This window comes from Haliotis cracherodii, unplaced genomic scaffold (assembly GCF_022045235.1).
Source record: "Haliotis cracherodii isolate W230 unplaced genomic scaffold, xgHalCrac1.p SCAF_14, whole genome shotgun sequence".
Lineage (NCBI taxonomy): Eukaryota > Metazoa > Mollusca > Gastropoda > Lepetellida > Haliotidae > Haliotis > Haliotis cracherodii.
The window spans coordinates 32,074,370-32,091,540 of NW_027266269.1; the positions used below are offsets into that span (position 1 = coordinate 32,074,370).

Here is a 17,171-nt window from a genome sequence, read left to right on the forward strand (position 1 = left end):
TGCAGGCGATTGAATACTGTATTGGTATTTAACCGTCTTTCCAATTTAAACTGGGGCGGTCGGGTAGCCCAGTGGTTAAAGCATTCGCTCGTCACGCCGAAGACCCGGGTTCGATTCCCGACATGGGTACAATATGTGAAGCCCATTTCTGGTGTCCAGGCCTTGATATTGCTGGAATATTGCTAAAAGCGGCGTAAACCCATACTCACTCACTCCAATTTAAACGGATTTTGTTGGGCTGTGTTTGAACACAGTGGCCTCTTTGCGTGACAGAGCATTGCTAAAACAGTTGACAGTACGGGACTTCGTGCTCACTTAATCACGTGATTCTACCACGAATTTTGAAAATATTATATTCTGATTGGTCAACTAGAGTTTTCAAATCACAAGGGCCTCCCCTGATTGTAGAAGTTAATTTTACGGCCGCACCTCCACCAAAGCTAACACATATCGCTAAAAATCTCTTTCTAACTGTCAGTAGGAATTTTAAAATAATGGTTTCTACAAAATAGGCTGCAACTAAATTCACAGTATGTGTGGCAAGACATTCTTGGCAGAAGGTGCGTTTCGTTCCAAATTTATATTACCACCGTCGAACTACAGATACCCCAGCATAATCTTGTGTAAACAATTTAAAATGATATTAAATTTCAAATGAAAATGACAAATATAAAAATGTAAATGTCATAAAATCATAACAAATAAAAAATATAAATGTTCTCTGGGACGGAAACACGTTAATGTCTCTCTTTTTTTTCTTGAAATCGAAACTTTTAATCATCGCATTGGTCAATGATAACTAATGACAAAGCATTAACCGAAAACAGAATTATATAAGAATTATGTTTTTTTAAACCAAAGCACATATAATGTTTTTGAACACGGAGAAGCATGTATGACTGTAATATGATAATACATCCTTAAATCTAAATAACAAAGGTGTTGCTAAGGGTATATTTACCTCCTTCACTGAGTTGATCACCCATCTGGTTACCGACCATTTCTTTTATGAGTCGAAGACGTTCCCGACGCAGCTCGGAGCGTTTATCATTCAGCTGTTTCCGCGTCACTTCAAGATCTCTATTTATTGTGTTCTTAATAACCTGAAAAATGAGACAATTACCGATAATGTACGTCAAGAACTACATCAATTATTGACAACGTTTTCTATGTTGTACTCGCGTTGTAACATAAACTGAAATATGATGAGGCTGTTTGGTTGTCTTCTCCTTGTTATATCAGAGGGATGATATGTTCAAGAGGGGCGCAGTTACCACAAACAATATTGTTGTCAGATTATAGGATAATCAAATGTCCAAGGTATTTTAACTATGTCTTCAACCTTGACAAAAAAATAGCGGAAAAGCTTTTCCATGCCGACCCGACGGTTATGACAACTTGTTCACTCTGATGCATTTCTCCCCTTCATGGTGAGGTGACTGAACATTTCATTTGATTCTTTAGAAATGAATTTGTACGATCACTCTCAAACATCTGTATTTCGGAATCAAGTTAAGAAACAAATGAGATGTGACAATACAGCTTTAAACTGCCAGGCAAAAGAAAATATGGCTAAAAATTAAACAAAACAAGAAATGGCTATTCGATTGTGATGTACTTGATACGGGTATCGTAGTTGTGTATTGGACCTTACGTCTGCAGTATCTGGCGACTGTTTTCATCCCAGTAAGTTAGGATAATGAAACAATGAAAATTAAACAAAACAAGAAATGGCTATTCGATTGTGATGTACTTGATACGGGTATCGTAGTTGTGTATTGGACCTTACGTCTGCAGTATCTGGCGACTGTTTTCATCCCAGTAAGTTAGGATAATGATTGTAACATTTTGGTTAAATTCAATTTTCAATTTGTCTTTTGCCCGGCAGTTTATCTCAATATTGGGCCGGGAGCAAGAGAGTACAAAGTGTAACAGACCAAGTATCATAATCGGGGTGAATCTGGGATTCGAACAACGACCATCGGATCCAGACATGGCTAAGGGAAGCGACTCTTTTGTGACGTACAAGTGTGATTTAGCTTAGACTTTAACGTCACGTAGGCATTGTTTCAGCCAACTAGCGACCTACACTACCCGGCAAAAGAAAGTACACACATGGAAATCAGATTTGACAAAACAATTACAAACGTTATCAAAACGTTACTTGGCTGAAAACAGTCGCCGAAACACTGCAAACATAAGGTCCAAAACACAACTATCATATACCATATAACCATTTTCTTGTTTGTTTCGTTTTAGCCACCGTCAAACGTGGGTGTATACTTACTTTTGCCCAGCAGTGTATATAGCAACCTACGGAATGAATACAACGCTCCTTAACGTCCATTGGGTCATTGAGTCAATGTATTATTTCTGAAGTTCTCGTTTATTGGACATAAACTGCCGGGCTAAAGAAAGTATACACTTGAAAATTGACACAGCTCATTAGTGTGTACTGTGAAATTGCAACCCCCATTAGGTGTCGTGTGCACGTCACCTGTTGTGAAATTCTCATCGATATAATTGATGCATGTATTATCGCCTATGATACCCATATCAAATACATCACCATCGAATAACCATTTGTTGTTCGTTTCATTTTAACCACCATGAAACATGGGTGTATAGGTGTCATATCTATACTTTCTTTGCTCGGCAGTGTATTTTAAAATAGAATTGTACCATGCACCGAAATTTCAATCTGTCTTTAAACCCATGATGATCCGGGGTAGAATAGGTCTTCAGCAACCCACCCTTGCCGTAAACGACGACTATGCTTGTCGTAAGAGGCGACGAACGGGATCGGGAGGTCAGGCTCGCTGACTTGGTTGATGAATGTCATCGATTCCAAATGCGTGGAATGATACTCATTATGTCAGTCACTGGGTTGTGTGGTCCAGACTCGATTATTTACAGACCGCCGTCATATAGCTGGAATGTTGCTGAGTGCGACGTTAAACAACAAACAAACAAACAATCTGTTTTTAGCATCTACTCACGCTCTCAAACCACTGCAGGAGGGCCGCTGCTCTCTTGTGGGTCGTACTGTAGCACTGATACGCATGTTCGTGACGATCGTGCGACATCATGTCGACGTAGATGTTGACGTAGGCTCGCTTCATCGTCTGCATTTCTTGCTGGTCGCAGTAGGGGAACTTGATGTTGCTGAGGTAGCGCTGAGCGTTCTCGATGTTCTGGGTGGCGGCGATGAGGTTGTTCCGGCATTCCGTCACCATGTCGTATTTCTTCTTGTTGCCATTTTGGTCGCTGGAGATAAGAAACGTCCAACTCATTGGAACTGGTGAGTGAGTGAGTGAGTGAGTGAGTGAGTGAGTGAGTGAGAGTGAGTGAGAGTGAGAGAGTGAGGGTCAGCTTAATGTGGGTGACGGTGTAACTCGCATTCAACATTATTGCACTTATTTTATAGTGTGTGCGTGCGTGCGTGTTATTCCGGACTGATGCCGATTTCATAGTGATAACCCGTGCTGCAGTTGAACATGGATAACAACAAGTACCATATTTTAACGTCTTTTGATATGACGCGGGGCGGGGTTGGAAACACGACCTTCCGTTCTATTCACTGGACCACGGGAGCGGTCGCTTGATGTGGCAAGACAGTCCAAAGTGATGTAGACTTTGACTACTTTTGTGAAATTTACGAGTACCAGAGTTACACCGACAGGTCAAGGATTATAATCGGGGCTAATTTGGGACCGAAAGCTACATCTAGCACCCTTGAAGCTCAGAGACGCAACTCTATACATCGTTTAAGGGCGCCTGTGACGAGTACCTCCAAGATCTACAACGGAAAACTCGTGCTTAACTGTAGGGGGTTCTCCATTGGCAAGGATCAAAATCGGGTTCAATCTGAGACTTGATCCTACAACTCGCACCCTTGATGCCTTCTAGATCTACAACGACATATTTACTCGTACTTACTTTCAGGGTGTCTTCGGTATAGACAAGGATCAGAATCGGGGTAAACGAGGATTCGAACCTGAGTTTCACGGAAGGGACTTACTTCACGGGCATCTTCGGTATAGACGAGGATCTTTGGGTAAAACCAGCGTTCGAACCTTAAGGTTCACGGGAGGATACTTTACTGGTATCTTGGTCATAGACAAGGAATCGGGGTAAAACCAGGATTCGACCCTTGAGGTTCACGGTAGGGACTTACTTTACAAGTATATTCGGTATAGACAAGGAATCCAGGTAAAACCAGGATTATTATTAGAAGGATTCGAAACTTGAGGTTCAAGGGAGCGGCTTTCTTATTGGGTATCTTCGGTATTGACCAGGATCTCAGGGTAAAATCAGGATTCGAACCTTAAGGTTCACGGTAGGGGCTTATTTTACGGATATTTTCGGTATAGACAAGCAATCGGGGTAAAACCAGGATTATTATAAGAAGGATTCGAAACTTGAGGTTCAAGGGAGGGGCTTACTTATTGGGTACCTTCGGTATTGACCAGGATCTCAAGGTAAAATCAGCATTCGAACCTTAAGGTTCACGGTAGGGGCTTATTTTACGGGTATCTTTGGTATTGACAAGGAATCGGGATAAAACCAGGATTCGAACCTTGGGGTTTTACGGTAAGGGCTTACTTTACAGGTATCTTGGGCACCTCCGTCCACCTGCGGACAGCGAAGGCCATCTGGTTACAGGCATGCTGCAGGAGGACCTGGCCGTTCTTCCACTTGTACTGCGCCACCTGGATCCTTCGGGTGCGGTCATCCAGCTGGTCCACCTCCTTCTCCAGGACGTTCTCCTTGTCACTGCCGTACGCCCCGTTGAACATCTTCTCTGTAGGGGCACGCAATGAACGAGGCAAGTGAGTGAGTGAGTGAGTTGGGTTTAACGCCGCTTTTAACAGTATTCCAGTTATATCACGCGTGTTAGCTTAATGTGGAAGGAAAGCCCGAAGTGATGCAGGTCTCAGACGTTTACCACTTCGGTGAAACCCACGAGCAGGGGTATGGTGCTGGCAAACCTAGAAGCATAATCGGGGTGAACAGGGATTCGAACCCACGATCATAGGTTTCTGGCTTGCCCAAGGGACGCAACTTTGTGAAACATAGGAGTTATCAATGGAGGGAGTATTGTGTTATGCCGCGTTTAGCAATATGCCAGCAAAATCAAGGCGCGGGTTACCAGAGATGGACTTCACACAATTTGCTCGTGAACCTGGACCTTTGGCGTGGCGAGCCGCCGGTTTAACCACTAGGCTACCCCTACGCCCCGAGAAATAAGTTTGTTTGTTTGTTTGTTTGTTTTTCAACGCCGCACGCAGCAAAATTCCAGCTGTGTGACGGTGGTCTGTAATCGAGTCTGGACAAGACAATTTCAGTGATTGGCATCCTGAGCATCGATCCACGCAATTGGGATACATTGACATGCATCAACCAAGTCAACGCGTCTGACCATCCGATCCCGTTAGTCGCCTTTTACGGCAAGCATTGGTTACTGAAGACCTGAACGTTATAGAGTTTTCAGTAGGAGTATGGATTTACGCCGCTTTTATCAGTATTCCATCAATATCAAGGCGGGGGACTCCAGAAATGGACTTGACACAATTTACTCTTGTGGGGAATTGAACCTGGTCCTTGTGCGTGGCGAGCGAACGCTTTAACCACTGGGATACCCCGTCGCCCCCTGTCAGTGAGAATGTATGGTTCAAACTCCATCGTATTATTGAAACATGCTGATCTAGATATGTGTAAAACATCGAAACATTGTTGCAAACGCACTAACGTAAGGGTGTAATGCATTCACCCCGCTCACCCTACTACACCCCCTTCACCTCGCTACACCCCGCTACTCCACGCTACACCACGGTCACCCCGCTCAACCTGCTACATGCCGCTACACCTCGCTCACCCCGCTCACCCCGCTACACCACGCTCACCTCGCTACACCCCGCTACTCCACGCTACACCACGGTCACCCCGCTCACCTCGCTACACCCCTCTCACCTCGCTACACACCGCTACACCCCGCTCACCTCGCTACACCCCGCTACACCACGCTCACCTCGCTACACCACCTTCACCTCGCTACACCCCGCTACTCCACGCTACACCACGGTCACCTCGCTACACCACGGTCACCCCGCTCACCTCGCTACACCACGGTCACCCCGCTCACCTCGCTACACCCCGCTACTCCACGCTACACCACGGTCACCCCGCTACTCCACGCTACACCACGGTCACCACGCTCACCTCGCTACACCACGCTACACCACGGTCACCCCGCTACTCCACGCTACACCACGGTCACCCCGCTCACCTCGCTACACCCCGCTACTCCACGCTACACCACGGTCACCCCGCTCACCTCGCTACACCACGCTACACCCCGCTCACCTCGCTACTCCACGCTACACCACGGTCACCCCGCTCACCTCGCTACACCCCGCTACTCCACGCTACACCACGGTCACCCCGCTACTCCACGCTACACCACGGTCACCCCGCTACTCCACGCTACACCACGGTCACCCCGCTCACCTCGCTACACCCCGCTACTCCACGCTACACCACGGTCACCCGCTCACCTCGCTACACCCCGCTACTCCACGCTACACCACGGTCACCCGCTCACCTCGCTACACCCCGCTACTCCACGCTACACCACGGTCACCCCGCTCACCTCGCTACACCACGGTCACCCCGCTACTCCACGCTACACCACGGTCTCCCCGCTCACCTCGCTACACCCCGCTACTCCACGCTACACCACGGTCACCCCGCTCACCTCGCTACACCCCTCTCACCTCGCTACACACCGCTACACCCCGCTCACCTCGCTACACCCCGCTACACCACGCTCACCTCGCTACACCACCTTCACCTCGCTACACCCCGCTACTCCACGCTACACCACGGTCACCTCGCTACACCACGGTCACCCCGCTCACCTCGCTACACCACGGTCACCCCGCTACTCCACGCTACACCACGGTCACCCCGCTCACCTCGCTACACCCCGCTACTCCACGCTACACCACGGTCACCCCGCTCACCTCGCTACACCACGGTCACCCCGCTACTCCACGCTACACCACGGTCTCCCCGCTCACCTCGCTACACCCCGCTACTCCACGCTACACCACGGTCACCCCGCTCACCTCGCTACACCCCGCTACTCCACGCTACACCACGGTCACCACGCTCACCTCGCTACACCCCGCTACTCCACGCTACACCACGGTCACCCCGCTCAACCTGCTACATGCCGCTACACCTCACTCACCCCGCCTCACCCCGCTACACCCCGCTCACCTCGCTACACCCCGCTCACCTCGCTACACCACGGTCACCCCGCTCACCTCGCTACACCCCGCTCACCTCGCTACACCCCGCTACTCCACGCTACACCACGGTCACCCCGCTCAACCTGCTACACCCCGCTCACCTCGCTACACCCCGCTACTCCACGCTACACCACGGTCACCCCGCTCACCCTACTACACCCCGCTCACCCCGCTACACCCCGCTACTCCACGCTACACCACGGTCACCCCGCTCACCCTACTACACCCCGCTCACCTCGCTACACCCCGCTACTCCACGCTACACCACGGTCACCCCGCTCAACCTGCTACACCCCGCTCACCTCGCTACACCCAGCTACTCCACGCTACACCACGGTCACCCCGCTCAACCTGCTACACCCTGCTACATGCCGCTAAACACCGCTACACCCTGCTACATGCCGCTAAACACCGCTCATCCCGCTACACCACGGTCGCCCCGCTACACACCGCTACATGCCGCTAAACACCGCTACACACTGCTACATGCCGCTAAACACCGCCTCACCCCGCTACATGCCGCTACACCCGCTACACCCCACTACATGCCGCTAAACACCGACTAACCCCGCTACACTTCGCTACACCCAGCTCAACCGCTACACCCCACTCACCCCGCTACACCCCGCTACACCCAGCTCACCCAGAAGGTCGTCCTGCTCGCCGTACAGTCCGTTGATACCCTGGACATCCTTCTCCAGCTGCTGCACCTCGCTACACCTCGCTACACCCCGGTACACCCAGCTCACCCAGAAGGTCATCCTGCTCTCCGTACAGCCCATTGATACCCTGGACATCCATCTCCAGTTGCTGCACCTCGCTACACCCCGCCCCACCTCGCTACACCCCGCTACACCCCGCTACACCCAGCTCACCCAGAAGGTCGTCCTGATCGCCGTACAGTCCGTTGATACCCTGGACATCCTTCTCAAGCTGCTGGACCTCCTTCTCCAGTGTCGCCGCCTGGAACCTGATTCCCTCCAGCTGCTTCTGGGCGACCTCCTGCTCGTTGACGGCCTCCAGATACTCCTCCTGCACACACGACACGACGACAGTGTTATACTCAGTTATACAGCACGGATATCGGTGTAGAACCCTCTGGGTATACGAGTTACTCCTCACTGATTGGCTAATACTCTATTTTGGCTGAACGCTTATCAAATTCGCGTAACGACACCCGGTTCGTAAACAACATGGCATTTTGTTCGAAGCAAATGTAAGTGATTTGAGTGATTTGAGAGATGGACCTGATTGGTCAGTAGTAGGGACATAGAAGGGACATAACTCGTAAGCAATAGCAATTGGATACGCCACGATCGGGCCACGACGTTCTTGCCTAGTTCGGCAATGGTGGAAACTCAACTTTTACAGTCAGTTAACTCCCTTGCTTCGGGAAAATGATACCATGGTGAATAAGCGGTTCACAAGTGTACAGCATGCAGCTGAACGTGCTCACGTGCTCTTGAACATGCTGACTGATTCATGTGTTGTTTGTTTGGTGTTTAACGTCGCACTCAGCAATATCCCAGCTATATGACAGCGGTCTGTAAATACTCGAGTCTGGACCAGACAATCCAGTGACTGACATCATGAGCATCCATCCACGCAATCGGGACCGATGACATGTTTGAACCCAGACAGCGAGCCTGACTACCCGATCCGGTTAGTCGCCTCTTCCGACAAGCATAGTCGCCTTTTAGGGCAAGCATTGGTTGCTGAAGACCTATTCTACCCCGGATCTTCACGGGTCTGATTCATGTGTACGGCCAGCAGTATCTATGACGTTGGACAAAAGATCGGAACGTCCTTAACACTGATGTATTCTATGACAAACAAAATGACGACATTCGTATTTACGACAGTTCACAGTACACCAGTCGATTCCATATGTCTATGATTGTAATTGCAAAGAGTGAGTAAGTTGGGTTTAACGCCGTTCTCAACAGTATTCCAGTTATATCACGAAGCGATGCAAGTCTCAGACGTTAGCCCTTTGGTGAAACCCAAGAGCACAGGTTTGGTGCTGACAAACCTGGAAACATAATCGGGGCGAACCGGGATTCGATCCCACGATCACTGATTTCTGGCGTGTCCAAGGGACGCAACTCCGCACAGCGAATTGTGGCACCTTAGACAACTGGGCGACCCGCCTCCCCGTAATTGTAAAGAACATTATAAAACGAAACTTTCACTGAAATGAAACTCGTAGGTAAACATGTGTCCTATTTATTTAACGTCTGGTCCCACTTGACTAAAGCTACGTAAGCCTGTGTATAAATAACGACGAAAGCCATGGTGGCTTTCTGAATGATGGCCTATAAATGATTTCAAAGGAACAAGTTTTCACAATAAACGTTGCTATGGCTCTTTATTTAAAAGCAAAGATGACAGCCTGTGTGCCATATTGAATTTCTAATTCAAAGGCTTTGTTTGTACAAGGAGGGGAGAGAGCGTCTAAGATTATTGCACTTAAAAAGCGACGTGCATTCACGTTTGTTTGGCTGCTTGTACTAGACCGGACTGATGCCGAATTATAGTGCTAGATCACTGAGATACCATGCCGCCGTTTAACATGACTCCGAGGCGACCAGTCTTTGCTTTAGACCCTTAAAGCCGAGCGCAAGCAGAGTAACAACAAGTACCATCTTTTAACGTATTTTGGTATTTTGGGATCGAACCCCGGACCTTCCGCTCTCCGGTCGGACGTTCTACCACTAGACCGCGGAGGCGGTCTCTACAATAAGAGGAGAGTTTGAGGGAAGTTTTATGTGGTTTAACCTCGCAGTAAAGAATATTTCACTTACATAGCGACGTGCATGTGTGTAGCTGCTTGAACTGTAGTTAGGACCTTTACCGGTTTTACAGTGCCAGCCCACTGAGATGCTATGCCGCAGTTTAACATGGATACCCTACGCCGAGCCGACCAATCCTTGACTCAATCCCTGCCGCCTAGTGGTTAAAGCGTTAGCTCGTCACGCCGAAGATCCGGGTTCGATTCCCGACATGGAATATTGCTAAAAGCGGCGTAAAATCTCACTCACTCACTCACTCACTCAATCCCTGCCAAGCAGCAGGCATATTTTGACATCTCTTGTTATGACGCGGCAACTTTCGCCCCTTCCGACAGACGGTCTATCAACTACACCATGAAGGCGGTTCGTGAACGACAACGACGACTACCGCGGGGAAAGACAAGTGAGCTCAACACTATAACAGGATAATCTTGATGCAAGACATCAACACGGCGGCAAGAAATTATCTTAATTAAAATAGCCAAGAAATTAAATTTAAAATAAAACAATGTTCCTTAAACCAATACAGGCATGTTCAAAACAATATGAACGATATCGGTTTTAATGACGCCCTCTTCACATCTTACACAATGTCTTTGACCACTATGCGATTACCTCCCTTTCATACTGAATTTGATGAACACGGTCTATCGACAGTAAATGAGTGCATTAGTCTATTCAGGTCAACTGTTCGAATGAACTGGTACGTGGGATGTCTCCATCCAATTATTGCCATAATCTTGGTAATAAACGTCATGCATTTCAAGGCTTCAATCAAAATAAACCTGAACAAGCATCAACATATTTGGAATTTTAAGATAAGGAAGATCAATTATGTACGGAAACCTTTTGGGGCCAATTGTTTGGGTTTTTTGTTGTTGTTTTTTCTTGAAATTTCAAAATATTAACTTGAAATTTTCACTTATTATCTTGAAATTTTCACTTATTATCTTGAAATTTCCACTTAATAACTTGAAATTTCAAGAAAAAACAAACAAAACAAACAAATGGCCCTAAAAGATATCCGTAGCTATGAAAAGTTATAAAGAATTGTTTAAAAATAGCGTGTACTTTTTTATTTAGTTACCCATAAGCCACAGAGACATTTCAGAAAACTCTTACACATAGACCACTGCTTACTAAGGCTGGTGAGCCAGGTTCACAGTATTCTATGTTGTGTAGGGTGAGGTAGGTAAGGTGAAATGGGGTTTAACGTCGCGTCCAAGATTATTGCACTTATATAGCGACGTGCATGCACGTGTGAGTGTGTGGCTGCTTGTACTAGTCCGGACTGATGCCGATTAATAGTGCTAGCTCACTGAGATACCATGCGGGAGTTTAACATGCATACCCTACTCAGACACAGTATACTGACTCCGAGCCGACCAGTCCTTGTTTTAGCCCCTTAATGCCGAGCGCGGCCGGGTATCGAACCCCGGACCTTCCGCTCTCCGGGCGGACGCTCTACCACTAGACCACGGAGGCGGTCGTAGAGTGAGGACAAGCAGCCATAGGTAACTATAAGGTGAAGTGCCCAGTACGGTTGTAATTCATGCAGATCTACCCTTGTTGGTTGAAACGTAAAAGAAGTATCATCCTAGGGTACCCAGTGTGTCATATCTCCATTCTATAATGATAAACACATTCGTTTCGGAAGTGACGTCACCAGCTACATCTCTCGTCACTAACTTATCACAACCTTTATCTCGAACATCGGCTTATTAGCAACCTTTATCTCGAACATCAGCTTATTACCAACCTTCATCTGAAACATCGGCTTATTACCAACCTTTATCTCGAACATCGGCTTATTAGCAACCTTTATCTCGAACATCGGCTTATTGGCAACCTTTATCTCGAACATCGGCTTATTAGCAACCTTTATCTCGAACATCGGCTTATTAGCAACAACCAACATTTTGCCTCTTCTGAACGCAAGTTCGACATAGACCAACATTCGAAATTGCAGTCTCGTCCGACTGAACACCCATTGAATGCATTTTATATTTAAATTATCTTTTAGATTGAGAAAATGTTTTTTTGAGTTGTTAGACACGTCTGCTACAAGACGTCCGGGCTGTATCTGAGACGCAATAGCGAGTCGGGAAGGGAGTCGAATGATGATATCGCCGATTCTTTCAAACATGAGTGAGTGAGCGATTATTGTTTTACGCCGCATCAGCAACCTTGCACCTATTCGCGGCAATCTTTCAAACGTGAAGAAACGACGTAGTGTGATTCTTTGTCTATTTTTATCTTTTAATGTTTGTTGTTTGTTTGTTGTTTAACTCCGACCTCAGCAATATTCCAGCTATATGACGGCGGCCCGTCAATAATCAATTCTGGACCAGACAATTCAGTGATTGACAGTATGAGCATCGGTCTACGCAACAGGGATACGATGACATGCATCAACCAAGTCAGCGCGCCTGACCACCCGATTCCGTTAGTCGCCTCTTACGACAAGCATAGTCGACCTTAAAGTGAGTAATAGCAATATTCCAGCAATGTCACTCGGGGGACTGAAGAAATGGGCTTCACACATTGTACCTGTGCCGGGAATCGAACCCAGGTGACGAACGAACGATTTAACCACTAGGCTACCAGACCATCCCAGCCGACTCTAAAGACAAGCATGGGTTGCTGAAAACCAATTTTACCCCGGGTCTTTACGAGGGTGGGCGCGACTGTGTCCACGCACATGCACACGCACGCACGCACGCACATATATAAAATAATAATAGAATGAAGATATAATACCCTGACCAACCGAGGATGAGTAACCACATTCGTTACGCCATGCATTAAACATGTGCTGTGGAACATAGCAAAGAGTGTCACTTTGTTGACAAATATAGCGAAAGTCTACTTAACAGGTCTGGGTTGCTTTGGCTGTGTTGGAAATATAAATATAATATTAAAGTAATACAACATGAGGGTGTTGAAGACAAGGACCTGTTATGATAACATCTTCATTTTTGGCATCTACACCATTCAGCTGACGCTATGGTTGCCAAGGTAATCCTGAGTGAGTGAGTTGGGTTTAACGCCGCTTTTAACAATATTCCAGTTATATCGCGGTGTGTCAGCTTAATGTGGGAGGAAAGCCTGAAGTGATGCAGGTCTCAGACGTTTACCACTTCGGTGAAACCCACGAGCACGGGTATGGTGCTGACAAACCTAGAAACATAATCTGGGCGAACCGGGATTCGAACCCACAATCATAGGTTTCTGGCGTGCCAAAGGGACGCAACTCTGCACAGCGAATCGCGGCGCCTCAGACGACTGGGCCACCCGTGCCCCCTGGTAATCCTGAACATCAACAAGAAATAATACAGTCAAACACCGTTGTGTCGAAGTTGAAAGGACCTACGTAAATACTTCGAGTTATCCGAAGTTTGACAAAACCGAAAATGATAAAGAAAGAAGCAATACGCAGAAACTAAGCTTTTACTTCGAGATATCCATAAGTTCGACACAACGGTGTATGATTGTATTTGCCTTTCCTGTCTGGTAAACATATAGTCATACAAACACAACTATTGATACTGTGTCGCTGTGTACTGAAACATGTTTCATTCGTATCATCTGGTAGAAAGAAGTGACATTGATTATGACGAAGTAAACCACATATTCAGGGTTCTTTTGTTTAAAAGTTAGATAATTGGACTGTACAGTGTTCTTCCAAGCTCTAAATGCCTAAAAACATTACATCAGGGAGCAGTGTGAAATTTGCTTTCGTATAAAAATCTTAATTCCTTGAGTTTTGGTTGGTTTCTTGTTTAACGCTGCACTCAACAGTATTCCAGCCATATCACGGCGGTCTGTAAATAATCGAGTCTGGACATGACAATCCAGTGATTAATATCATGAGCATCTATCCACGCAATTGGGATCGATGACATGCATCAACCAAGTCAGCGAGCCTGACCACCCGATCCCGTTAGTTGCCTTTTACGACAAGCATAGTCACCTTTTACGGCAAGCACGGGTTGATGAAGACCTATTCTACCCTTGAGTTTTGGAGTGTGCTGGCAGAGGTAACAGGCCTGCAAGTTTTCAGCTCGTCAAAATCAAATTTTCAAAGTCCTCGAGTCTGTCGCACCACAAACATTGTGAAGTAAGATTCGCGATACCAAAGAATTTCTGAACGGATGTCAACCGTTTCACTCATTATTGGTTTTTCATTTCCTTGGGAGTTGGGTCGAGGGATCAAACACTTACGGAATTAAGTTTCATATGCTAGATAATCTTTGAACTGCTCCCTAATGTATACACAGTTTGAAGACAAGTCTGACTATGTATACTGCACGTTCATCTGGACCTATCACAATTCTGATTGTGCCCCGTGAAGATCCGGGTTAGAATATGTCTTCTGCAACCCATGCTTGTGGTAAGAGACGACTAACGGGATCGCTGACTAACGGGATCGCTCTCTTGGTTGATGCATGTCATTGTATCTTGATTATTTACAGGTGACGTGAGGTGAAATGGGGTTTAACGTCGCGTCCAAGATTATTGCACTTATATAGCGACGTGCATGCACGTGACTGTGTGGCTGCTTGTACTAGTCCGGACTAATGCCGATTCATAGTGCTAGCGCACTGAGGTACCATGCCGCAGTTTAACATAATGACCCCATTTAGACACAGTGTACTGACTCCGAGCCGACAAGGCTTTGTTGAAGCCCCTTAATGCCGATGATCAGACAGGGTAACAACAAGTACCATGTTTTAACGTCTTTTTCGTATGACGCGGCCGGGAATCGAAACCACGGAGACGGTCGATTATTTACAGACCGCTGTCATTTAGATGGAATATTGGTGAGCGTTAAACAACAAACAAACAAACACATAATCCGCCTGTAACCAGAGGCTCTGGGGTTGCATCCTGCTCCGAATCCCAAAGGGATAACACCAGGGAGTGGGGGTTAAAATGTTGTGTATTTAACTCGACAGGCAGTTATGTCGAACACTGGTATGGGTGAGTTAGTGAGTGAGTTTGGATTAACCCCACTAAAAATAATGTATTATAGTTCAGTTACAGTAAACTACCTTTATAACGAACACGCTTATAACGAACTGACGGATATAACGAACTAACTTTTTTGTCCCGACTATTTGCTGTAGTTATGCTGTATATATGCTTATAACGAACTACGGTTATAACGAACTAAAATTAGTGGTCCCTTTGAGTTCGTTATAACCGTAGTTTACTGTATATCACGGCGTGTTACATTTATGTTGAAGGGAAAGCCGGTAGTGATGCAGGGCTTAGACGTTTACCACGTTGGTGAAACCCACGAGCACGGGTATGATACTTATAAACATAGAAACATTATAAGGTTGAATATGGGATTCGAACCCAAGATCATAAGCTGTGGCGCCTTAGACGTTTGTGCTTTCAGTGTGTGCCCCAGCACTATGGCTGATGTGTGTACCAATGTTCGACAGATGGCAGACTTGACATGACACAACAGAGTCATCTATTTAACACTATTATTAAACAGCAACAATGTATTTTACCTGTTCCTTGGACATTTTGGCATCGAATGTGGTCTGGTCCATGATCGCCTTAACGCTGGGTTGGTTCATGTTGTCCACATCAGCCTTCTCCTTCTCCCTGTACACCAACATGGCGGGTATGTGTTATAAAATCAACACGACATCCGTCAATATTCATCGATTATCCACATTAATAACTTGATCCTGCACAGTATGACAACCATTGTTGTGATTCTCTTTCCATACACAGGGGCGGTCGGGTAGCCTAGTGGTTAAAGCGTTCGCTCGTCACGCTGAAGACCCGGGTTCGATTCCCGACATGGGTACAATGTGTGAAGCCCATTTCTGGTGTCCCCCGCCGTGATATTGCTGGAATATTGCTAAAAGCGGCGTAAAACCATACTCACTCACTCACTTTCCATACACAAACGAAACTACATCATCTACACTGCCGGACAAAATAATGTACACTATTGAAAATTTGATGTGGCCCAAAAAATTATAAACGTTATCAAAACGTTACTTGGATGAAACTGGTCGTCGAAACAGCGCAAAATTTAGGTCCAAAACATGGCTATGCTACCCGCATTATACCCAAATACATCACCATCTAATAACCATTTCTTGTTTGTTTCATTTAAGCTACCATCAAATATGGTGTATACTTTCGTATGCCCGGTAGTTTACCTTTCAACAATGTTTCCTGTTTGGGTGAGTGAGTTTGGTTTAACGCCGCTTTTAACATTATTCCAGTTTTATCGCGTCGTGTCAGCTTAATGTGAGAGGAAAGCCCCAAGTGATGCAGGTCTAAGACCTTTACCACTTCGGTGAAACCCACGAGCACGGAAGGTGCTGACAAACCTAGAGACATAATCGGGGTGAACCGGGATTCGAACCCACAATCATAGGTTTCTGGCTTGAACAAGGGACGCAACTCTGCACAGCGAAACGTGTCGCCTTAGACGACTGGGCCACCCGTGCCCCCGTTTCCTCTTTTGAGGAGTGCATGAGATGTATGGTGGCCGAGAGGGGACATCGCTTTCTCGCCGTCAATTATGGCCGCGAGAAGGCGAGAAAGCCATAACACGAGAAGAGAAAACGATAACATGAGACGTGAAAGCGACACCACGAGGCGAGAAAGCGACACCATGAGAAGAGAAAGCTATACCAAGAGATGAGAATATCGCTTACTCGTCTCGTGCTGTCGCTTTCTCGCGGCCATAATTGAAAGCAATATCCCAATAGGCCTCCACAGCGATGCACAGTATTTCAGTCATGTGAGAGGAGAGCTGGGTGCACGTCTCAGACGTTTACGACTTTGATGACACCGACCAGCATGTAATAGTGCGTACAAACCAAGAAACATAATCAGAACGATTCTTGCATTCGAACCCACCACTATCAAACAATTCTGGCAAGTCCAAGGGACGTACACCTTCTGATAAGCCTCATGAAGTGAGCACGGGTGGCCCAGTCGTCTAAGGCGCCGCTATTCGCTGTGCAGAGTTGCGTCCCTTAGGCACACCAGAAACTTATGATCGTGGGTTCGAATCCCGGTT

General features: G+C 46.8%; 1 protein-coding gene across 3 annotated transcripts in view; it reads right to left on the reverse strand.

Moving 5' to 3' along the window:
- The window catches only part of LOC139460727 (centrosomal protein of 112 kDa-like), a 64,223-nt gene that overhangs the window by 12,981 nt on the left and 34,071 nt on the right, over window positions 1-17,171 (reverse strand). For all 3 annotated transcript variants that reach the window (XM_071242204.1, XM_071242205.1, XM_071242206.1), the window contains exons 5-9: window positions 15,634-15,730; window positions 8,192-8,348; window positions 4,606-4,804; window positions 3,000-3,267; window positions 962-1,103 (exon numbers count right to left, since the gene is read on the reverse strand). In XM_071242204.1, coding sequence (XP_071098305.1) covers window positions 962-1,103; window positions 3,000-3,267; window positions 4,606-4,804; window positions 8,192-8,348; window positions 15,634-15,730 — 863 coding nt within the window. The remainder of the gene's footprint in view (window positions 1-961; window positions 1,104-2,999; window positions 3,268-4,605; window positions 4,805-8,191; window positions 8,349-15,633; window positions 15,731-17,171) is intronic.